General features: G+C 44.2%; 1 protein-coding gene across 18 annotated transcripts in view; it reads left to right on the top strand.

The window, feature by feature from the left end:
• EPB41L1 (erythrocyte membrane protein band 4.1 like 1) overlaps positions 1–25,388 on the top strand; it is a 181,913-nt gene that overhangs the window by 113,691 nt on the left and 42,834 nt on the right. For all 18 annotated transcript variants that reach the window (XM_077335360.1, XM_077335361.1, XM_077335354.1 and 15 more), the window contains 4 exons: positions 13,983–14,185; positions 18,400–18,564; positions 24,371–24,475; positions 24,575–24,617. In XM_077335360.1, coding sequence (XP_077191475.1) covers positions 13,997–14,185; positions 18,400–18,564; positions 24,371–24,475; positions 24,575–24,617 — 502 coding nt within the window. In that variant the 5' untranslated portion in view covers positions 13,983–13,996. The remainder of the gene's footprint in view (positions 1–13,982; positions 14,186–18,399; positions 18,565–24,370; positions 24,476–24,574; positions 24,618–25,388) is intronic.

Below are 25,388 nucleotides of genomic sequence, written 5' to 3'. Positions count from 1 at the left end.
TTTATTGTGTACAGTAGCCCAGGGAGACAATGGGGTTCAGGCTTGGATTCCTTGACAGAACCATTTGATGCTTTTCCCATGGTGTTTTTCCATTTTTATCCTGAAGTCTCCTTGGGGTCCCAGTGTTTGGATGAGTTAGCTCTACCTACAGTTAGCTCTACCACATAGTGTTATTGTTGTGATGCTGTTTTCATATGTGAGACGTCGTGCACATTGATTTATATGCATCAAATAAATATTTTGCAGGCGAGGACACACTTGATGCCTCTGAAGTGAAGCGTAGTCCATGAAAGCTTATGCCACAAGAAAACCAGTCAGTCTTTACGGTGCTCCATGACCCCTTGGAGAGGTCTTCTGCAGAAGATTAATACAACTATCATCTTGGAAGGCTTTGACCTGCAAAATGCATATGTACTATGTCAAGGAAAAGGCCTACATCCTCACATATGCATTTTACACTCTAAAACCACAAATCTTGCCTGTGTTTGTTTTGATCCTTGGAATTGGTCCTTCAAAACAAAATATAATGTCCAAACAGCCCATACAGATTTTTAGAATTATTATTGCAGGTCAGAATGTGCAGATTTAGAGAAAAAGTAAAAAGCTTCTCTCTCCCAGACAGGGTGAGGGTGAGTGAGCATGTGATAGACAGATAGAAATGGATCAATGTCATTCTGAAGGCTGAAGCCAAGCCACAGAGGTGCCAGGGATTGCTCCAGTCAGAAAATGCCCCCCCCCTTCCTGCCACCAGAGGCTACAGTGTCTGCATCATGGAATATCAGCTGTGACAACTCTATTAAATGAATTCTGTTTCGTTTGGACTTTTTGTGATTAAAGCTTTCAAGCAGTGGGTATCAGGGCTGGGGAGAAGGAGGAGGAGGAGAAGAAGAAGAAAGTGAGAAATGTGTGCAAGAGGGAGAGACAAGGATATAGACGAGAAGGGATGTAGAGGGAAGGTGAGATGGGGAGGAGGCCAAAGGCACAGGAAAGGAGAAAGGACTGATTTCCGTGGAAGACAGCATGATAGGGAAGAATAAAGGATAATTCCAGACCCAAGGAAGTGGGTAGATGGGAGTCTTCACTAAGCGGAGAGCCAGTTTGGTGTAGTGATTAGGAGTTCCGATTTCTAATCTGGCAAACCAGGTTTGATTTCCGCTCCCCCACATGCAGCCAGCTGGGTGATCTTGGGCTCGCCACAGCACTGATAAAGCTGTTTTGACCAAGCAGTAATAGCAGGGCTCTCTCAACCTCACCAATCTCACAGAGTGTCTGTTGTGGGGAGAGGGAAAGGAAGGCAAATGTAAGCCGCTCTGAGACTCCTTCTGGTAGAGAAAACCAGCACATAAGAACCAACTCTTCTTCCTGCATTCTTATGAGCTCTCAACACAGAGGGAGAACAAAGCATAAGGCAGGAGATGTGATAGTAAATGATGCATTCCTCAGCATAGTTATGCTTGTCCGAGCTCTTTCAAGTCCTAAAGAACCTCTTTTAGGATTGCACTGCTAGTTAGTGGGTAGAGCCAGAAGAGGCTGGAGATCTTGCTGCAGACACTGTCCATCTGCCATTCCTAATCATGTGGACTTGTTGGTTCTTAAAGGAAGTTGGATGTGCCGGTAATATTTTCAGTACTGACTTTCTGTTAGCAAATTATTGTGGAAATGTAACTTCTAATGTTGCCCCTTATATTGTGACCTGGAGATGCAGTGGGTTTCTGTTACGGGTATTTTCAACCCAGAGAGTGACCTGACATTTATTTATAAGATTTTTTAATACCACCCTCCCATAGGGTTAGCTCATACCTCAGTACGTAACAACCTCTGCCTTTCTTAACCATCTCCTGCTTGTGTGTCAGAAAAAATGTTCAGTAGTGGAACTGAGGAGAATGGGATGGAAATCACAGCTGTGGCGAATGGTGGGACAGGAGTTAGAAATGAAAGACAGAGAAGATGGTTTGTAAGGGCCCATTTCTGAACTGTTCGAAGTCAACAGTGCATGTAGCCTCTGCATTTTCAAAGATTTCTTCATGAGGACTAGGAAAATGCATTTCATAAGTAAAAAGAGTAGATGCACTAGATGTCGAATTTTGTGCTCTGAGTGGGAATCCTGTGCAATAGTGAAGAAATGAAAGGGAATGAAAAATGCTAAGAAATCCTATATGATACTTAATCTGGCCCTAAAATCCCCAATGAGTCCATCTCATTTTGAACTGGCCAGCACCCCTTTTGAAATACTCTTCCTTAGTTCTACCTCATTTAAACTCCTTCTGCTATTGAGATCTGCATATGATTTTGCTTGCTGTTAACCTCCACAGTGTAACTCCATTACAGACTTGTAACATCTGTAGGAATGATCCTTCATTTGACGCCTTCCCTATAATAAAAGGATAGCCCAAGGCCACCCAGCATGTTCAGGGCTGAATGAGGATTTAGATCCCAGCTTTCTTTCCTTGAAGTCCAAAACTCTATTCACTTGAAACATGCTGGTTCAAACAAGGCCAATGTTGTTCTGGGATATGTGTGTGTGTCTGTGTGTGATGTTTTGCCGAGTACTGACTGTTCGTCTGAGAGCTGCTTTGCTCCATCATCAAGAACTTGAAGGAATTATATTTATATGCAAGTTTGGTCTTTCAGAATAAGCCATTGAGACCAGAGCTCAGTGCTTCAAACTGACAGTGTTTGCTTAGCAGGGTGTCCTTCGCCATTCTGGCAAGAAGATCAATAGTAAGTATGTAACTGGACAGTCTTCCTTGGCTAAAGGCTGGGAGTTCACAGGAGGATACTTCTGAAGTAATGTTTTCTTCCTCAAGAGTGATTTTACAATAATTCTTATTGGGCAGCTTACAGACATCAATTATTCTGGTCTTTGATCTTAGCTCCTGCTTGGACAACCAACTCTGCCATAATAATGCTATTTCCCCACACCCATTCAAAAAGCAACAGAGATCCAAGTGCCACTAGGAAGATTGTAAGGTTTCCTGCTTAAAATGTTGGATGTGGCGAAGTGTATGTGTGTGACAGTATGTAGGTGCTTGGAGCCTGTGAGGAACAGTGAGAAAAGGAAACAATATGCACACCTTCCCTCACCCCCAAATCCCCCTTTCCACGCTATAGGAAGCACTCAAGAGTCTTTGGCTAGGCTAATTTCCTCTTCCTGGTTTCTCTTTTAACTGTCTCTCAGCATCCTATGACTCTTTTGAATGGTTTACTCTTCGATTATGCTTATCAGTCCTGGAATGGGAAGTGGTCATTTTCTGGCAAATCTGGCAATCTCCTGAGTCTGTAGGAAACCCTGCCTTCTCTGTAGGAAGTCTAGTGGACACATCTCTGTTTTGTGTATATACCGCTATTACCAGGGCACTGAAGCAAACTGCACATCACCTGCCTGAACTTCCCATCTTTTGTGGGTTTTGCTGTCAGCTGTTGCTGGCCTATGAGAGAAGGGAGGTAGGGGATGAATATAGCTTTATTATAATTTTAAATTGTGAAACAAATTCTTTTTGGGGAATAACACTTTAAGGGCTGTCTGAGTCATTACTTCTTCAGGTTGACACAGAAAACCCTCAAAGACCATTTATGCACTGGGAACTTCACTGCCCCAGCTCCCATGCAGGAGCACAAATTGGGGGCAGATGAGGTGCACCGGGCCAAATGATCCCCTTTGTGGGTGCAGGAAGATGTAAGGCAACCTGCCTTGACTAAAACTCCAGCCTGTAGCCCGGCATGAAACCTACAGTGTGTAAACGGTCAAAGGGAGCAATCATGTAGGACAAACTGGAACATGCTCCATGCCGCAGATGCACAGATTCTTGGAGATCTTGGCTCAATGTTGGTGATGCATTTGTGCTGTCTGGGTGGCTGAGTATCAGAATGGTACATGAGATTCAACATAAGTAAGTGTAAAGTGATGCACATCAGGAGAAGAATTTCCAATTTTACTTTTAGACTTTGTAGGAGGAATCTAAATTGGCACAAAGTACTCATTACAGAGAACTCAAAAGTCCTACGGCAGGGACTACTCGGTGGCATGGACATGAGTCTTCAGTGCTAGAACTTATTAGGAAAAGGATTAATGCAGAGTATTTTAATATCATTTATGTAAATATATGGAGTGACTTGATTCAGATTACTGTGTGCATATCTGGCTTTTCTACTTGCAAAAAGACGTTTCATAACTATAGGCAACTAAAACTTTTAATTATTTTTACTATGGAGAAAGAATTGGATTTCATCCTTGGGGGAAGGGGGAAATGAGCAGATAATGTATTTCCATCAAGTTAGATCCATCTAGATTTTCACTTCATTTCACCCAGTTCTTCTAATGCCATTCTAATGCTTTTGACCCTGATGATTCCCAGCTTTTGTGTTAGTCAAAAGGGACCCCCTCCTCTTTATTTTTAAGCAGTGGGAATGCAGATGTCAGAAACCATGAAGGGAAGAGACAAAAATGCAGCTGCCCAGTTGCTCTCCCAAACAGCAGAGCACATATTACATCAGTCCTTTAGCTGTGCTGGCTACCAATTAAATGCTGGATCATATTTAAGGTGCTAGTGCTCACCTTCAAGGCCATATGCGGTCAGGGTCCTGTGAGCCTCAAGGACTGTCTGTCTATACCCCCCAAAGAGTGACTCGCTCTATATATTCCAACAACCTGGTAATCCTTGACCCCAAAGAAATCCGTCTGGCCTCAACCAGAGCCAGAGCCTTCTCTCCTGCGGTCCCAACCTGGTTGATTACACTCCCCAAAGGGATCAAAATCATACTGGAACTCAAACAGTTCCATACAGCCTGCAAAATGGAGCTCTTCCACCAGGCTGTTCCAGACCCAGACCCAACTGCCAGGAACTGCAACACCAATGGCCAAATGTCCCCATCTGTCAGACCATTCTCTGTGACCTGTTATTTGTTATCAGTTATATCCTTTTTCAATTCTGTACAATGTTTACAAATGTTATTAATGTTCAGTGTATTTTTCAAGCTCTGTGTTATATGTAAACTACCAAGAGTCGCCAAGTGAGGGGTGCTATAAAAATAAAATAAACAAACAAATAAAGCAAGCAGATCTTGGATGCATGATTTGACCCAGATACCTAGCATGTACTTTGCCACTAGAGTTGCCAGCTCTGGGTAACGAAATACCTGGAGATTTTGGGGTGGAGTTTGGGAAAGAAAGGGATTTAATTTAACACAATCAAGTACACCTTCCAAAGCAGCCATTTTATCCAGGTGAACTGTTCTCCATTGCCTGGAAATCAATTGATCATTTAAATCAAGTGCAGCTTACTTTTGAGTAAACGTGCATAGGATCAAGCTGCACAAAATATATGTTTTGGAGAGTAGGGTGGGAAGACAAACATGTGCTCCTTTTCCACTTGAAATATCCCCTCTCAAATTTCTTCACAGATTTTGTATCCACCACTCCAGTATTTTAAAGTAATGGTTTTGGAGCTAGAGTCATGTGTTGTTCTTCTCCTGAACTCCACTTTTTTGTGCATACAAAAGTGAATGCATGTCTTGCAATGGGTGCTAGAACCCAGGGGACAGCAGCAGGCGCAGATCTCTCTCTCTCTCCCTCTCGCAGCAAGAGCCATAGGAGGTAATCACGGCTTGTTAGTAGCAGGGAATCAGGGCTCATTTGTGGTTTGGCAGACCTCTCTGTGGCTCTCTGTCTCTCTCAGGTGTCTGAGAGAAAAGTGGCTAGCATCCAGGGGATGAGGGCGGGAGCTGTAGGGGCAGGGCCCTGATTGGCCCTATTCCAACTCAGACACCCTGGACTCGTCCCCCCCCCCCCCCGGCCCAGGCTGTTTCACAAATATTAAGAGGAACAATGGATAAGGACATATATTAACCTGGCTGAATTAGGATTACCCAGCCTGAAGAAGTGCATGGTCATGTGGTTGTACCTTATGTATTGGTTGCAGGGGGGAAAAGAAAAGCAATCCTGCAACACCTCATGTTCCTTTCACTAGTGACATCAGTTTATAATTTTCATCCTTTTCTGTTAAGGTGATCCGTTTTGCAGTTGTTTGAGTAACTGTAGCAAAATGAAAAAAGATGGGTTTGAGTGCCTCTATGAGGGCAGAACAATTTCAGGGACTGTTCCCAGCAATAGTAGCAAAGCTTAACTCCACAGGTGCTTTTTCCCACCATAAACAAAATGTTGGGCTGGGTGTTGCCAACCACTGGGATTCTGTGCTGCAGAAGATTGCTGAGAGAGGCTGGGCTTCAACGCGGGGCTGGGTAATCTGCTGATCCTCGCTGACATGTGTAGTCACACAAGCGAAGATAACTATTTGGTTAATCAAATTTCATGCTCCAGGGCACAGGCTGATGGCGTGGGTGGGGTTTGTCAACATCATCTTGTTCACTGCACAAGCAAGCTTGTTGTATGCTTGGAGGGAGGTCGGAAGCCCTGGGCATAGACAGAGTAGAGAAAACTGCCTTTCAACAGAGCCCACGCCTTGTCCCCTTCGGGTGAATTCCAGGTTATCATTATATGGCACAGCTCCAGTAGGGCTACAGAATGATTTTAGTGAAATTTGTTTTGCTTCTGAATCCTTTCTTGGGCAGGTATCAGGACAAGGTTCTAGAAAAAGTTCCTGCTTTGTGCTTGAACAGTTTTCAGTCCTTCTGCGTTATACGCCCATGACAAGACTGCTTTGCTTCTGAGTCTATACACACACACAGGCAAATAGTGTCTGCACTGTTTACTTCTTTTTATCCCTGCACACTTCTTTTAGTGGTATAGTCTGCTCTAGGTGTTTAATCCTGGCCAATGTTACCTATTATTTTAGACTCCTCAGGTAAGTAAAGATGACAGATCCAGAAACTAAAAATAGGCTCTGTACAGATTCAGGCTTCTTCAGGTGACTGCAGAAGATTGGAAGAGTGTAGAATCCAAAAGTCAAATTCAAGCGCCATCCATGTAGCAGCTCAGAAAAAAGTGGGGGATTCTCTAAAGTTCTTCATTAATAAATAAGAATGACAACTGCTAGATCTTAGAAACCTCTTCGTTCCCTGTTGTAGAATGGTCAGCCCACCTATTTCTTTCCTGTAGACTTTGGCAAGATTGACAAGGCTAAAGTTCCAGCCTGTCACTTGCAGCTATGGTGTCCCAAGAAGTAAGTATATATTACCTATTCCTCCAGGGCCCTAAGGTCAAGACTTGGAGTGGAAATTGGCAGCTTCTCTAGACATGGAGGTAATAATGTCACCTGGTGAATAATAGGCCATTAAACCTCTATTAAAGGGATAGGGCATTTTTCTCCAACCTGCTGGCAACCCAGAGCATTTTCATGTTACCGCACAGCTGCCAGTGCAAATGCACGCTACATTTCAGGGGTAGCACAATATCCAATAAAGTGTGAATGCACCCCTGGGTGCTGCTGCTGCTGCTGACATAAAATCTTGACACATTCTAGCAGGTGGGGAAGGAAGATGGACAAAAGGAAGCAGGGGCACATCAGATTAGAGGATGCCCTGTCTTTTCTACAGCAGATTTAAAGGTCAAGAAGGAATCACCAGGTTGCAGCCAGCAGTCTGACAAATTTGGGCACAGAACAGAAATGTTCAGGTCGCTTTTTAAAACCAGCAAGGCAAAACACTGCGTGGGATTGTCAAAAAGTTCATTTCCTCTGAATGTTGCACATGCTGTGTGTGAACCCTACTGCGTTAAGAGTGCACAGCTTGGTGGTTTTGGTGTGTGAAATTGCTTAGTAAATGCAGCCTGTGACTAAATTCCATTTTGGGGAGGAAACAAAGGCACCCTACTTGTGGGTATCTAGTCAAAACAGGAAAGCCAAAGATTGAAATTCTAAAACCCCTTTCCTGGGTGCAAGTCTCATTGAATAAAATGGGGCTTATTTCTGAGATTAGGTGTTTAGTATTATTTCTAGAGTTTTCCTTTAGTAGTTGACTAGATAAACCAGGAGGTCCCATCCAACTCTATGATTCTGTGAGACTGTGCAGGTCCTATGCCCATCACATGCAACTACCCATTGAAGGAGCAAGTATCCCAAAACATGGGGTTGATTGTTCATTTTTTGGAGAGGGAGGTTGCTTTTGGTGTACTTATGAGAAAGCCCAGGATGCAGCTGAGTATGTTTTCCCTAAAACCCATGTTTTTTACATAAGTATGCAGCAGTGACTCTTGACTCTGTCCCAGCTCACCAAAAACACCTGGGCTTTAAGCTCTAGCACCACAAATGGGCCTAGGTTCTTCTTAGGTACCAGATAATCCAGAGTTGGTACCTGTACCGTACAACCTAATGGTTACCCCAGTACAATAGTTGAGAATAAACATCACTCATTCCTGAACTGGGGTCTGGACTCAATAAAATAAAATTAAAATGCCTAAGCTACAGAAGTGGATGCACTTGAATAATTCAGCTGAATTTTTTACTTCTCTTTCTTTTTAGTGAACCTGGGGGGGGGGGGTGATCTGTTGAATAAAAATCTAGTATAGAAGTTAGATGTTCAAGGCACATGCCAAGTTGGCATTGCTTTGTGATGACAGAAATGCTTTAGTCTCGGTGTCCTTTTTAGAAGACAGAGTTGTTTTATACCCTGCTTTTCACCACCCAAAGGAGTCTCAAAGTGGCTTATAATTGTCTTCCCTTCCTCTCCCCACAGCCTGAGAGGTAGGTGGAACTGAGTGAGCTCTGGCAGAACTCCTGTGTGAGAATCATAGAGTCATAGAATCATAGAATAATAGAGTTGGAAGGGACCTCATGAGCCATCTAGTCCAACCCCCTGCACTATGCAGGACACTCACATCCCAAATGCTCATCTACTGTAACCTGCCATCCCTTTGCCTTCACAGAATCAGCCTCTCTGTCAGATGGCTCTCTAGCCTCTGTTTAAAAATTTCCAAAGATGGAGAACCCACGACCTCCCGAGGAAGCCCACTGAGAAACCGCTCTAACTGTCAGGAACTTCTTCTGAATGTTTAGATGGAATTTCTTTTGAATTAATTTCATCCCATGCATTCTGGTCTGTCTCTCTGGGGCAAGAGAGAACAATCCTCTGCTCCATCCTCTATATGGCACCCTTTTAAATACTTGAATCAAACCTGGCTCTCCAGATTAGACACTGCCACTCTTAATTACTATACCAAACTCCGCAGCATTATATTTTTTAACCAGATAATAGGATTCATCCATATCACGGTTCTTCAAAAACTGTGGGCCCAGCTGTATTTCTTAGGAGGGAAAGCTAACAAAATGTCCCTCCAAAGGAGCATTTTGAAATTTCGTGTGTGTGTGTGTGTGTTAATCCAAGAGATTTTACCAAATCTTTTATTTCACATTTCCAGTTCAAAACTGTATTGGTCATTTTGACATTTTGTTCAGCTTAGTATTAAAACCAACGTATCATTTGGACTCTTGTGACGCAGAGCGGTAAGGCAGCCGTCTGAAAGCTTTGCCCATGAGGCTGGGAGTTCAATCCCAGCAGCCGGCTCAAGGTTGACTCAGCCTTCCATCCTTCCGAGGTCGGTAAAGTGAGTACCCAGCTTGCTGGGGGGTAAACGGTAATGACTGGGGAAGGCACTGGCAAACCACCCCGTATTGAGTCTGCCATGAAAACGCTAGAGGGCATCACCCCAAGGGTCAGACATGACCCGGTGCTTGCACAGGGGATACCTTTACCTTTACCTTTTTATCATTTGGACAAAATTCTTATGGCCAGCACACATTAGGTTTTAATTTCCCATTATCAATTGGGGGGGGGGCAGTTGAGTGTGAGAGAGAATTATCCTAAATAGGCTTACTCAGTGGGCCTTACTCCCAGGGACGTGTTTTTTTTAGGATCATTGAGCCTCTCGTAGCAAAAATAAATCAGTCATGTAGCACCTTAAATATTAAGAAAATAATTATTCTTGTGTAAGCTTTCGTGGATTAGAGCTCATTTTTCCGGATAGATTGAGTGGGTCCTCTTTATGTAGGAGATAATAAAAAGTAAGTGTCCAAGTCAAGGGGCTATGAAGTGCAGGGAGAATTGGAACTGTAAAATTCCAGTCTGTTAGGGACAAACACAGAGACCAATCACTAATTAGTCTAAGAGAGTGAATACCTATAATGAGTACAGAGTCTCAGGTTTTATTAAGATAGTTATTTATAGTGGGAGAGAAATCCTAAATCTCAGCTCATCAGGAAAGGTGGGAAGTAGTGTGAGCCTAATTGTTTCCTATGGCTCTCCATATTGTGGGGAAACTGTAATTGTGTTAATGTATATAGATTAGCGGGAAAGCTCTGTGTGTGTATGTGTGTGTGTGTGTGTATGAAAGAGAGAGAGAGAGAGAGAGAGAGAGAGGGAGATTTTAAAATAAACGTTTGTAATAACTTAATCTGATGTTCTTTATTCATATGTGCAGTGAGGTCTTTCAGGGAACAATGGTGATTTGATGGCTGAGCCCGATTTTCTAATAGCTTCCTTCCCAGCTCTCAGTTGGCAAAATGCTATTCTGTATATTGCAGCATGCAAATTCTAAAGAAGTCCATATTGCACAATTCTTTCCATTGTTAATTTTTGAGAAATCAATCACATTATTAAAAGGTTCCCTGCTCGCTAATGTTTGATATAAGGAGCAGCCCGATACAGAAGTCAGCCCTTAATTCAGTGTGCCTATTACCTTTCAGTGGAGGATCCTAGGGAGTCCTAAAAGATACACATTTGGTTCCCACAGAGGTCTAGTCAGGATATCGTTAACATCAACCATATATATATCTGAAAATGACAGGCCACTCGCTACCTAATTGGCCCTCGGCCTGTAATAGCCCTCCCTTGTAGCTGAGCCCCTATTGGGAGGGAGCCCTCAGCCAGGAAGGGCTGATAAGGAATCAGCTCTCTGCCCCCCAACTCCTTGCCACTCTCGGAACATGCTTGGTGGAAATAGAACTGGCCCCACTCAGTAGCTCAGGCTTGGAGGGAGGGAGAGAAGGAGGAGAAGCAGCAGAAGAAGAGGCCTCAGTGTCTTATCCTGGTCTTATCCTGGTGTAGAAGTGGGGTGCAGTGGGGTGGGGGGAAATCCTTCCCAAGCGGCCCTGGAGGCCTGCAGATGAACTCCAATTCCAGGAGGTCTCCAGGCCACATCTGGAGGTAGACAACCCCTGGGTTAGGAATGTTGCTTGAAGTTTGGAGGTGGGGCGTCAAGAGTCCAGGGAGTTAGTGGGAGAAGGCTGCCCACCAGCACCATGGGACCCTATGCGGCGTCTGCTCTCCTTCTCTCCCTCCTAGCTGTCTTCTCCAGAAGAAATAATGCCTGGAGATCAGTAGTTATTCATGAAGATCTCCAAGACCCCATGTAGAGGTTGGCAACCCAAGTGGCTGGAGAGTAGAGTAGAGTAGAGTCTCCTACTGTTTAATCACCTCCAACATGCTGGATCTCAAGATCCAGTGGGGAATGGGGCAGGGGGAGGGTCAGTACCCAGGAAAGCCACAGGGCAGGCAGGTGGGTACAACAGGCTTTGCCCCTGGTTCTGCATAAAATTCAGTGTGAGCAAGAACACACCTAACATACTCCTGTGACTGTATATCACAGGGAAAGAACAGTAGTGATGGGCCACCTGATTCTCAGAGAAGCCATAACTGATCTTGTCATTAAGGAATTCATGTCCTATAACATTCCAGAGAATTTCAAGGCTTCCCAGAAGACAGTTTGGAAATCACTGTTTTGGCTCAGTGATGTCTTTCAGTCCATTTATGCACTGGGAACTTTATTGCCCCAGCTCCCATGCAGGAGCACAAATAGGGGGCAGATGAGGTGCACTGGGCCAAATGCTCCCTCATGTGGGTGCAGGAAGAGGTGGGGCAACCTGCCAGGACTAAAATTCCAACCTGCAGCCCAAAATGAAACCTCCAGTGCGTAAACGGTCTCAGACTTGCAGGAGGTCTTGGACAGAAGTCTTTCCAAGCTCTGTATCTTGGATCCTTTCAAAGGAGACAGCAGGAATTGAACCTGAAACTTTATACAGAAAAAGTATGTACTCTGTTACTAAGCCATAATATTTTCCCAAGATCTTTGGCTACCTTCCAGCTGCTTTGACCCTGTCAATGCTCAGAGTAGCCCAGCCACAGCGGAATGGAGCTTTTTGTTTATATCACATTTTCATTCAATCCCCAAAATACACACCTTGATACCCTGTGATGAAAATAATGTGTTTTCCTGGGCAGCTGAAGGTGTGTTCTGAGTCCTCACAGTTTTCTGTCTGGGCTAGGAAATATTGAAATAAATGGCATGATTTGCTGCATTTCAGACTGATTTGAAGAAGAACAACAGCGCTTTCATAATGGTCTGCAGAAAAAGTCTGCAATGCACTGGTTTCTGGATAGATGCAGGCAAAGAAGACATCTGAACAAAATCTGCTTCGCAGTCTGTTAGGATCTTGTTCATCCATAAGCCTGGGCAAGCTGTGGGACCTGCTGTGTAGGCTGCATTGGCCATGGGACAGAACCTTAGAGCTGGGCACCGATTAGCAATGATAGTCATTTGGAGGGATCTTTCTGGCTTGGCACAGATACAAGCACATTAATCAGTGCCCTTATGCACAGTTACGTCTGCCATCTCGTTAAGCCAAGATGACAATGCACAGGACATGGTCTGCCCAACGGCTGTAAGTCAGGACTCAACAAGCAGAGATTGCCTGCTCTTGAATCCTAATATATGTGAATATTGTCTTTCTCCAGAACAAGTGAGTAGTATACAGTCAGGCTCAGGACTACAATGCTGACCATTTAGAAAGACTTGTATGGCAGTTCAGGTTGTAATTCTCTATGGCTAAGGAATAATTCAGCACCAACAAAAGATAAAAAATACAGACCTTGGTCTACCCCTGACCTCCTGCTAGTCAGAAAAGAAGGGCATCTCCTAGCTTGCCACTCGCCTAAGAAGGGTCTCGAAAGATGACTGTAGTGGTCAAGTTGGCAGTCATTCAGCTGTGTCGGCCGCAAGCCATGTAGGGCTTTAAACATTAACACCAGCACCTTGAATTGCACCCAGAAGCCAGACAAGGAGCCAGCGTAGATGGGTGTGATATAGTCCCTACAGGCCACTCCAGCAAACATCTTGGCTACAGCATTCTGCACTAATTGAAGTCTCTGAACACTTTTCAATAGCAGTCCTACATACAGTACTATAATCTAGATATGACCATGATGGGGTTTCTTACGCTATGTCTTAAAGAATACAAAGGGGGAGGTATATCCTCTAGAAAGAGTAATTGCCCACATTGTGTACTGTGCTGTGCCTATTACACTTTTTAGAATATGACTTGTAATGTGGTGGTTGTGTGTTCCTTATTTTAAGAAGCACCTGTTGTTGTTTGCCATCTCTACAGTGCTTTTACTGTATAGAATGCCTTTCGTGTCTCATTGCTTTTATCATTGCAGAAAAATTGTACTGTGGCTTATATTTTGAGTGTCTTCCCCAAGCTCACCTGGAGTGAGTTTATCCACCTGGGAAACAAAAATTTTGAGAATGAGAGGCATCCGGGAGCTGTGGATTGCTAAGGAGCTTGGGCGTTGTGGGAAAGAAGTGTTTTATGGGTCTCTTCTTTTGTGCTATAAGGCAGGGGTAGTCAACCTGTGGTCCTCCAGATGTTCATGGACTACAATTCCCATGAGCCCCTGCCAGCATTTGCTGTCGGGTTCATGGGAATTGTAGTCTATGAACATCAGAAGGACCACAGGTTGACTACCCCTGCTATAAGGTTCTGTCCTTTAAATGCCCACTTGGCAATCTTGAATGTCAAAAAGATGGCCCTGAACATATAGACATCAGTCAGCTACATGAGGAAACGTTTACTTCAAATAATGATATCCCTGTGGTGTCCCTGCGCAGATTCATTGATCATGAGGATTTGATTTAGAGTCCTTTCTGCAGGATCCACGTGTATCCCTGCAAGCCAAGGAAGCATGTGTGCTTGATTGTTTCAAAAGTCAGGGTTGCACACTTAATTCCTCCTCTTGTTTTACTTTTGACAATGCAGAATAATTAGTAACCATGACGACAGAGACGGGCCCAGATTCCGAGGTGAAGAATGCCCAAGAGGAAACTCCGCAGCAACAGCTGGAGGCAGCAGCAAGTGGGCCAAATGCAGTGACCGGCAGCTCTGCTCCCACAGCAAACAGCCAGGAAACTGATGCTAATGAGAAGCCAGGAACCCACAGTGACTCCAAGCATGCAGAGCGGGTGAGTTTGGATTGCTTCTCCAGAGTGCTGCCATCCCCAGAGCCAAGCCATACAAGGTGCCCTTGGCGTCAAAGGTCAGCCCTTGACCGTGCACAGCATTAATAAAGAGCAGAGCAACAATGAGCATACACAGAGTAAGAGCTCTGCCATGTGAATGACAGAGGCTGTGACTGATGCAGCTTTGCGCTGCTGTGAGCAAGCCAGTCATCAGCATTCGGAATGCTGTGTGTCCAGGTAAGCCCCAATAGGCCTTTTGCATTCAGTCACAACTTCAACTTATCAGGTGACTATGAGTGTCAGAGGCTGATCTGGATGCAGCCACGCATGTGGAGAATACAACACAGTCTATGACAGCACAGATGGAAGTCAGCGTGGAGTAACCGAAACGGCCACATCTCAAACTGATGAATGAGCCCTGGCTTTTCTCGCACTGGTAAATGATCATGTCTCTCACTCACAATTTCTCCTGTTAGCGGGAAGGATACCCCAGGTTGCAGAACAGGGATTTTAGGCAAGTCGTGGCATCGCATGAATACATACTGAATCAGATCATTGGTCCATCAGAGTCAGTACTGTCTACTCCAGCCTTTCTCAAGTTTTTTACCATTGAGAAACCCCTGAAGCATTCTTCAGGCTTTGAGAAACCCCAGAACTGGGCATGATAATGCAGACTAGAGTTGGGAAGCATAGGTGTGTACATGCTCACCCGGGGCCCCTCCCCTTCTCACTCCCTCTGGGCACAACATTGGCCATTGGAGGGGGGGAGGTTGACATGGCCATATCACCTGAAAAATGTTTAACGGATCTGAAAAATATATAAAATTAATTCCCACCCATTTGGGAAACCTTTCCAAGGCTGTTGAGAAAACCCAAGTTTCATGAAACTCTGGTTGAGAAAGCCTGGTCTGCTCAGATTGGGCAGCAGCTCTCCAAGGTCTTAATTTTCCACTGAACTTCAGGATCTCTGTTTCTCTACCAAAATATAAAGAAGCTGTGAGAGTAACAGAGTAGCATTTGTGGTCTTTGGTTATCTTATTTTATTTTGTGTTCTGATCCCCCAAAACACCATCCATTTATTTGTTTGTTTGTTTGTTTGTTTACATCTCTTCCCAAAGTTTGGAGAGAAATAGACAACCAGCAAAATTTATGAATGAGTTGCAAGTCACCAGAACAATCATATAAATAAAATCAATGGTGGGTCCTTTCCAAGCAAGCCAGAGAGAACCATTTCAGCACTTGGCAATGGGGGGAGGGCGGGGGGGGGGGGGAGAAGCAGGTCAGAGTGAAAGCAAGCTAATTATGTAATCAAATTAAAAAAACACCAAGCTAATGGCTAGAAGGCTGTATGTATTGAGGAGTGTTATTTCATGCTTACAGCTGCCATATCATTTGCCAAAAGCTAGCTCCATCTCATATGCATGGAAATTATCTGTACTGATTCTGGGCCATCTGAGGGCACTTTCCATTCAATACAATATCTAGCAGCTATTTGATTGGCTTAGAAAATGTGCTCAGAAGCACTTGCAGTTGTCCAGAGCTGATTGAACAGCAGCTGTGTGTCATGGGGTGCATGTGCCTTTGAATATTATCAACTTGCCTAGGCTGCAATTTTCAGCATGCTTCCATGGAAGCAAGTTTCATTAAAATCAAGAAAATGTTCTGAATAAACATGTTTAGAACAGGAAGGAGTAAAGCAGAAACTGCAGAGAGCTCTGACATACCCTAGCAAATTATTCTTTCTTTCTTTCTTTCTTTCTTTCTTTCTTTCTTTCTTTCTTTCTTTCTTTCTTTCTTTCTTTCTTTCTTTCTTTCTTTCGCCTTTTTTGTTGAATCTGTCTTGGAGTACTGCATACTCCCTCTAGGTCTGCTGTCCTCTGGAACTGCACTTCAGAACACACAAAAAACAAGTGTGCCCTTATGACTTCCATGAACAACTAGACAAGATTGATCTCTCCAAACCAATTGTAGAGTAGTCTTTACTTTCTGCATACGCATACTGGGGTGTGTGTGTGTGTGGGGGGATCTCCCCTATTTTCCTTTCCTAGATTCAAGTGGGTAGCCATGTTGGTCTGAAGTAGCAAAACAAAAATTGAGTCCAATAGCACCTTTAAGACCAACAAAGATTTATTCAAGGTGTGAGCTTTTGAGTGCATGCACTCTTCCTCAGACAAAATGGAACAAGGACCTATACTCCTTAAAGGTGCTATTGGGTTAAAATTTTATTTTCCTTTGTTATTCCTGGATTTAATGCAAGATGATTCAGAGAATCCACTTTTTGAAGTGGATATGGAGGCTTATGAAACCAACAATTCCTCCTAACAGTGGACAGCAGCACTGGAAATAACAATATAGTACAAGCTTTCACACTGCACTCACTTCTCTCTTGTCTTGTTTCCAGAAGATAGGAAGTGAAATGTTCTTTCTCCAATCATGTTAGGTAATGAATCAGAGCCCTCTTCAGGATAGTGTTGCACAGAGTTTCTAGATTCTGAATGCAATCTGATCTGATCATTCAGGTCAGGAAGGGATGAGAGAATCAGGCTGTCAGGGCCCAAGAACAGAAACAGGCAGCTGGACTGTCCCCCAAGAGCCCACTTGCAAGGTCAGAGTCAGATAGCCCAGACAAGCCTGATCCTACCAGATTTCGGAAGCTGAGCAAGGTCAGTCCTGGCTAGCACTTGGACAGAATGCCGGGGTATAACTCAGAGGCAGGCAATGGCAAACCACCTTAGAACGTCTCTTGCCCAGAAGCCAAACCATCTTAGGACCTCCTGGCTATATTACACGCATAGCAAAGAACAAAACAGCCATGACACCAGTTGGGAGTTCCCCAGGGCTGTCCCAACTGAGTCATATCACACATTGTGTTCTGTGTGTCCATTGACTTGGGAAGCCCTTTAGCAGAAATATCCTATGAAGACCAGGGTTAGCAAATGTGGCATTTTGTGTTATGGAGGGCACTGTGTGAAAACAATTTGTTAGGAAAGTGTGAGCTTCTCTCTCTCTCTCTCTCTCTCTCTCTCTCTCTCTCTCTCTCTCTCTCTCTCTCTCTCTCTCTCTCTCTCTCTCTCTCTCTCTCTCTCTCTCTCTCTCTTTCTGTGTCTCTCTCTCCCTGGGTAATTCTATCAAAGGGCAGTTTCTTTGTGGTTAAAATCAGCCTGCTGCCAGCCTCATCCCCCTGGGTTCTGTGTCAGACATTATTAGTGCAAAGGGTTATAAGTACAGCAGCTCTGATAGTACTGCTGAGTGCTGGATTGATGTCCCGGACACTACCAATGGGAAGAGGCCTCCTTTTCTAGCTGCTGTGTGGGCTGAAATCTGGTCTCCAGGGGGACTTTTGTTTTTTGTCTAGTTACCTGCGGAGAGCGTGAAGCCATGGACATTTTTATAGTGCTTTGATGCTGAAGCTTAACAAGAACCAATTTCCCACTGGAGATTATTGCAGCCACCTGGGACTACATCTATTGCTTTCTGCGGGTTTTACCCCCACACTTGGATAAAATAGATAAAACCTTGCCAGGCACTAGCATCACAAACAAAATGAGAGAATGGCTATGTGTACATTATGCTTATTGAGGCTTTTATGCCGCTGGGTCTTATTGGCAAGTTTTTAATGGTTGTTAATAGTAAGGATCTTATATTGTTTCCACTGATCTTGCTTTATTTTGTGAGCCACCTCTAGCAGGTCTCAGAAGAAGCAATGGTACCGAAGAAAGAAAGAAGTATTAGTTAATTAGTAAACAAAACTAAAAAGCAGGGTAGGGAAACAACCAAAATGAGAGAAAGGTTGCTTCTGTTTTCCCATAATAGTATAGTAATGTCCTTTTGGTTTTCGCTAATGAAAGTCCCAAAATTCCCTGCAAAACAGAGAACAGGAACAAGAGCATTGTGTGTGGTCCAGGGATCAGTATCGACCATGCCAATGATGCAGCTGCATGTATATAGAAGGGCTAATCCAATTCTAACCAAACTTTCAGGGCACATTTAATTGACACCACAAAAAACCAGCAAGAGTGGGTATCTTTTTTTGAGGGGAGGGGGGACTCTTTGTAAAAACAAACACACAAGCCAGCTAGTAAGTCATAAACCAGTCCTGGCAGGTAGCAGATTCAATCTGGTCCTGCTGTCCATTCGAGAGCATTCTTTATTAAGATATTAGCATTCTTCAGCATTCTTTATTCAGATTTTCTTATCCCAACCTGCTCCCTTGCAAGGCTGTGGACATGGACGAGAAAGACTACAGTGAAGCAGATGGGATATCTGAGAGAACCACCCCCAGCAAGACTCAGAAATCACCTCAGAAAGTCACCAAGAAGCTCAAGAGTGCCATCTGCAGAGTGACCTTGCTTGATGCCTCAGAGTACGAGTGTGAAGTGGAGGTAAGCCAAGGGGCTGTGTTCCCTGTCACAGACTCTCTGACTGAACTTTTTAACCTGATAATAAGCTTCTGGCAGTTGTATGTTCTGTAGTATTGTAGGCCCTTAGGATCAGTATCCAGTGTGAGAGAGCCAACCGAAAGGCACTTTAAAAAAACGACAGTATGTTAATCAGACCGTGGTTTTTGCCTTGCCGTAGATTCATGAGCGTGTGCACGCACCGCAATCCCTGTAGGGATGCACATGGCAAAGCAGTGTGACTCATGCATTTTGAAGCGTTGGCTGCTTGCTATTTGTATATTATGGTGAACATGAAGTGTAGGCCGCTGTGTGTGTGTGAGAGAGAGTGGGCCTTGTGCAACTTTCTTCCTGCCTGGATTCCCTCAGGAAGGGAGGGTATTAATAGCATGCAGTCAGAAAGTTTGGAACATTATAAAGCCTTGCTGCAGAACCTTATAGCTAAAGATATGCCAGATCGGGCCCCATTTTTGTACTTTCTGTGGGTTATTTCCGGTTTTCTGCAGGATGCAAGGCTACCTGAGCAGAACGATTGTTCCCTAATAAAGCGAACAGAGCACTTTTATTTGTCTGGAGAAGAAAGGGGGGTGCCATCTGGAAAGGCCTTGTCAAGGAGGAAGGAGGGAGACGCACATGTCCCTTTTGTAGACTGTGAATGCAAAAGGATCTGCAGCAGAAAGTGTGTCTCCACTGTGTGAACAGGCTACAATCTGAAGCCTTTGATGGAGGGAACATGTTTGCTTGCTGCTGCTCTTTCTTGCCCTCAGGGATTTTCTTCTTTTGTTGTTAGGACTAGAAACAATCAATATTGTGGAGTTTTTTTGTTTGTTTTTTGAAGTCTGGGTTATTCTGGCATCACCATGGAAAGGAAGAGTGGGGACACCCCTACAATATTTGGTTATTCATTTATTTCTTGGTGCATTTCTAGATTGACACTCTTTGGAGACTTGTGGTGGGTTACAGTATATGAAACCCCATAAAACTCCATATATAAAACTCCATAAAAACCCAGTAACCATCAGAACCCCTAACCCACCCACCACCAGTAAAACAAGATTGGCAGCATAAATCCCCCCTCTAACCTCACAGCAGTCTACTCCAGGGTGGAGTGTATGAGATGTTAGTGCATAGACTGGGGAGGGGCCTTGTTATTATTAACCCTGGCCTCAACCAAAGACCTGGCGGAAGAGTTCCGTCTTACAATACCCACAGAACCCAAAACAATATGCATGTGTGTGTGTGTTTGTGGTCAGAGAGAGCAATAGAGAACTGGCGGGGAAGAAGCAGCACAGGTGATATTCATGATGTTGCTTTCAAATTGGGAGTTATGGAAGATCTCCAGATTTTACAAGGGGGAACAGTTGCATACAATTACGGAAGTGAAAGAAGCTTAATGCTACCTCCTATGTACAGATAAGAACCCTGATCAGATGAAAGATCTAACTATTTGAGCATCCCCTCCCAATACACACAGTGGCCAAACAGGTGCACCCAGGGAGCTTGTAAGAAGGATGTAAAGGTCCTCTCTGCATTTAGTGACAATACCATTATGCCATCATGGCTAGTAGCTGTTGATAGGCATGCTCTTTATGAATCTCACTTTTAAAGCCAGAATAGACACATCCATGTTAAACAAATGTGCGTTCTGTGGTAAAATACATTGATGTAGGATTGAAATACATAGATGTAGGATTCAAAAGGGTTAGTGAGTGAGGAGAGGATGGGAGAGATGTTGATGATGACCCTGGTGAGTCACTTGGCTGGTGTGGACTGTCAGCTGAGTACAGCTGTAGTGAGACCTAAGTTAAAGCTGTTAGAGAACAATCTCCCCACCCCAGCCTACTCTCCAAGTTTTGCCGAGAGGCTAAGTCTGTCATGTCTGATTTGCTCCCTCATCAGTTATAATACTGCTGGCAAAGATGCTGAATACCCTCTCCCCCCCCCCACTAGCTCCTGGATAATTAGTATTTTGAGATCTTCAAGCATCGCTTTCCACATGCAGCAACGGTAGCTATGCAGTGACTCACCAGCCCTTGCCGATTTAGGCTACATTTTTTGTTGGGCCAATTTAGTGTGGGAAATGTGGATGCAAAGCAAAAAAAACCCAAAAACAAAAATTTGAGGATCACAAATCTTTTCTTCAAGAAAATGCTGATGAGAAAAATAAAAGATAATGTGTGCATATATGGTTACATGAGTATTTTGGGGGTTTTGCAGGTGTTATGAATGACCCAGAGAGGAAGACCAGGTTTTAATTTCCAGGTACATCAGTTACTGGAATGTAGTAAATTATTTGTATACTAGCAGGAAAGCCCATTGTAGAAAAAAATACGAGTGCTAGACTCCCCCCCCCCCAGGCCCCCAGGTCTTGCCCCCTCCCTCCCTCCCAGCTCCAGCTCACTGGCTTACCTTTTGCAGTCAATCCAGTATAATGGGCTGGCAGTTCTTCCACGTGGAAGAAGATGGAGGGAGATTCGGCCCATGGCGGGACAGCCCACCTGATTGGCTGTTCGTTAGAAAGATGGCCAATCAGGTAGGCAGTGAATCCTAACTCCTCCCACCCCCACCAGCCCACTTACACCTGTTCATGGATTATATGACTTTAGTTAACATTTTTACGAGTAATTTGATAGATCATTGGTTTACTTTATAGTGGAAGATGTTTTGATGGATTTGAAAAAAAGGGTGGTGGGAAAAATGACCAAATAAATGAAACAAAATGAAGGACTGAGGAGGGAGGGACTGAAAAGGATCAGAGGCAGCCTTTGATCCAGGCACTCTCACAGCTGGGCTCTTTAGCCAACAACGAGGCTCTGAGAAGGAGCTTCACTTACAGCAGAGGAGCTGATTGCTACAAAGATGAAAGTTCTCTTATGCAAAAAAAAGAAAAAGAAAAAAGGAGGGGGGGTAAAATACATTATTAAAGGAACTTTCAAAGCCAGAAATGTTCTTGCAGAAATGAGTCTGAAGACACTAGTTGATCTACATCACTCTGCCGTCCTGCCTTACCAACTATTATGTACAAGGCACTGAGATATGCAGCCGGAAGGGTTACATGATCAATGGGGGAGAGGGAGTGATTGGCAGGAATCTGCAAGGGAAAGGGGAGTGCTGGGTAAGGTGCAGCCGAGGTGGTTCAGAAATAGCTTTGTTTGGATCAATGAGTATTAAGCAGAGGGTGGACGCTTCACCTAAGCAGGGGCGGGAGCACTATTTCAAGCACAGGATCCGTGACAGACAGAGAGGAGGATGACTTCCACAGGGGGACAGGGTTGTATGCTTTCTTCATCACTGCTGCAGCTGTTGAAACAGTGCATAGGCAATGGGGCTTCCACACACCGGGTTTCCCAATAGTTTTCTTGCCCGAGTCCTTCTCCTCTCCTGGTCTCTTGGGGCTTTTTTGTTTTAAAAAATCTGCAATTGAATATTTTTAAATGAATATACCATTATAACAATATGTGTATCAGGTTATCTGAATTTCTAGCTTTCGTGTTTTTAAAAGAATGTTGCTCCTGTGGAAGAGATGCCTTTTCCTTTAAAGTTCAGAGAGCCTGATACACATATTGTTGTAACAATATATCGGTATAATGTTATCCAATTGCCAATTTAGAAAGAACAATGGCAGGGGGATGAAATGGCTGGGGCAGGGAGACAAGGTCATGGAAAATGTTTGCTTGCAGGTGGGAAAGTCAAAACATTCTCACCCACATGGTATCCACCTAGGCTTTACTGCCAACTTTCCCAACACAGGTTTGAGAAAGACTAGAGGAAAAGCTAGGGAAGAAGAAGAACTGGGGGTTTTGTTCCCCACTTTTCACTATCTGAGACCATTTCCATACTGGAGGTTCTGTGTCGGGCTGTAGGCTGTAGTTTGAACCGGGGCAAGTTGCCCCACCTCTTCCTGCTCCCACATTGGGGGGGGGGAGGGCATTTGGCCCAAATTTACGATCCCATATGGGAACTGGGAAGAACCCATTGTGGAAACAATCTGCCAGAGTCCTGTGATGGCTTACAAATACCGTTCCATTCCTGTCTGCACAACAGGCATCTTGTGAGGTAGGGAGAAATACCCTGCTTCCCAACAGTAACAAACCAAGGCCAAATATCCTGCAGGGAAGTGGCTGAAATGAACTTTTATACATAAGTAGAAAATAAATGAGGGAAATGATTTCGACAAAACTGAGATGAGGGCTAGACGTCCAATACTGATCCAAAGCCATCCCAAGAACTGGAGTGATGTAAATATGGAGAAACCAGAGTTTAACCAAGGCTTCTTAACACAAATAGGTATGCCATATCTGGCAGCTTCCTGATCTACATATTACTCCTGCAAACAGCTGAGGAAACCGTGATTTATCATCTGCTGGATGTTACAGAGGCCTGTCTCTTTCACTCAGTTTCCATTGTGTGTTGTCATTTATGAAATTTCATCTTCTGAACCTTCTTACAATTAAAACAAACATACAAACAAAGGCCTAGATTGATCCACTGCCTTTTGCTGTGCTGGTTAATGAAGAGTCTTTGCATACAATGAAGTGTTTCTGTGGGGAAATGTTAGTGCTTTATTGAAAAGGCCTTCTGTTGGCATTTATTGCTCTGTGCTAGAATAGCTGCTACTCTGCATTCTGAGAACCTCTCTGTATATTAGGACTTGGAATCAGGGTCTTCAGCTGCAAACCGATTGTTGGTGTCTTCAGAATATTCCCATACAGGTGTCAATAAGAATGTTCTGGAGAAGTTTTCCAATGGAGAAGTACTTGGAACTTTCATGTCCATTCTTTTTATCACTGATAATTTTTTAAAAGCCATTAGTAACATGGTACAGCTCTTTCTGTGGTGACACTGCTGGTGTGGTCCATTGTCATCTTCTCTAGGGTTGCCTCTTGAAAAAGTTAAGATAAAAGGCCTTCTGTTGTACAAAGGATATGTATCTCTTATGCAGAATGGCAAATAATTTACTAAAATGTCTCAGCCCGCCCAGCCCCTTCTTTCTGTGTTCTCAGTCCTTGCTTGCCTGCTAACTGTATTCCCATCCCTTGCTCTCTTATACCCAAAATGCTGTTTTTCATGTACCAGAAGGAGTTTGGGGCCTCTCTTATAGTTGTCATTCCTGGCCTTTTTATAGGAATGGCATCTGCAAAAATGCCTAAAGCATTCTTTGCAACTTGCAAAAGTTTTCCCAAGGTACCTTAAAGAGCTACAAAACATAGAAATCGTAGCAGAGGCCAGGGGATGAGTCCTGCAGGACTCTCATAGCTGTGTGCTCTGCCCTTTTCAGTGTATGCACTTGTCAGGCCCGTGCATAGGTATTTCCCCCTTGGCCAGGAAGAAGAACGTGTTGCTCTTTCCATCCCAGGAAAGCTAGTTGCCATGCCTCAGAAGAGGTGGTATTGCTAATCACTGGTCCAGTTGCTAGAAATGTGTGAAGAATTGGTTTAAATGCTTAAGGAAGCAAGCCTAAGCTGGTCTGCTCAGGCTGATGTCCCATTTTATTCCCCCATTTATTCCTAGGAAAGTGTCTTTAAGATTGCGACCTAACTGCATGGCTGCACTCTTCGTAAACTTTTCTTACTCAACCATTTGTGGCCCTGTGGGTCATGTTGTAGAGGGCCATAAACACCCTCCAATGTACTCCAGGAAACCAAGTTTTAATGTGGGGGGGGGGAACTACAGTCAGGTATCCCTAGTTTTGCTTCTGTCATGTGTGACTACACAGCATACATTGGGAAGAGGAAGAGAATGTATTCCAGATGGTCTTTTGTTTCTTACACTGCATGTCTGTCTCTTTCAGAAACATGCCCGGGGCCAAGTGCTCTTTGACATGGTCTGTGAGCATCTCAACCTCCTGGAGAAGGATTATTTTGGACTCACGTTCTGTGACTCAGACAGTCAGAAGGTACGTGTGGGTGGCTCTGGGGGAATCCTGTGCCATGACCATTCAAGATGTTCTGCTGAAACAGGATTTCCTCTGACTTGCTGTTGCTTACCATTTCAGAACTGGCTGGACCCATCTAAGGAAATAAAAAAACAGATTCGCAGTGAGTAGCCCAAAACAATTGTGTTTTAAGATTTTTCTTAAAACAATTGTGTTTTAAGATTTTTATATGGATGGATGCAGAAGTGTCCATGTCCCTTTCATTGATGGATGGGGCGGGTGGGAAGAAGGCAAAATACTCCCTTATTCCCTTAGACACCAGCTGCAGACCATTCAGCTGCTGCTCTCAGAGGGACTGGTTTTCCAAGAAGATCTTGAGGAAGTAAGGAGAGAACAGGGAATCATATCTTAAAAGTTCCATTTTCCAGTGCTCCAAACCAGATTAATATATTGTTAAGAAGTTTACTGAATCAGATTAATTTTCCACCTTGATGTAGTGGAGCGGTGGCCAAATGGTGGCTCTCCAGGTGCCCATGGGCTATAATTACCATGAGCCCCTTCCAGCATGGCCAATTGGCAGGGACTAATGGTGATTGTAGTCCATGGACATCTGGGAAGCCACAGTTTGGTCATCCCTGGTGTAGTGGTTCATAGTGGCAGCCTCTAATCAGGAGAACTAGTTTTGATTGCCCACTCCTCTACATGCAACCAGCTGGGTGACCTTGGGCCAGTTGCAGTTCTCTCAGGGCTGTTTCAGTCTCACCTACTTCACAGGGTGTCCATTGTGGGGAGAGGAATGATTGTAAAAAGAAGAGTTGGGTTTTATGGCCCACTTTTCACTACCCAAAGGAGCCTCAAAGTCCGTTTATGCCCTGGGAACTTCACTGCCCCAGCTCCCGTGCAGGAGCACAAATTGGGGGCAGATGAGGTGCAC

The sequence above is a fragment of the Paroedura picta genome, chromosome 4 (genome assembly GCF_049243985.1).
Source record: "Paroedura picta isolate Pp20150507F chromosome 4, Ppicta_v3.0, whole genome shotgun sequence".
NCBI lineage: Eukaryota > Metazoa > Chordata > Lepidosauria > Squamata > Gekkonidae > Paroedura > Paroedura picta.
Note: the sequence above shows the minus strand (reverse complement) of the source record. Positions and strands in the feature narration are given on the sequence as shown.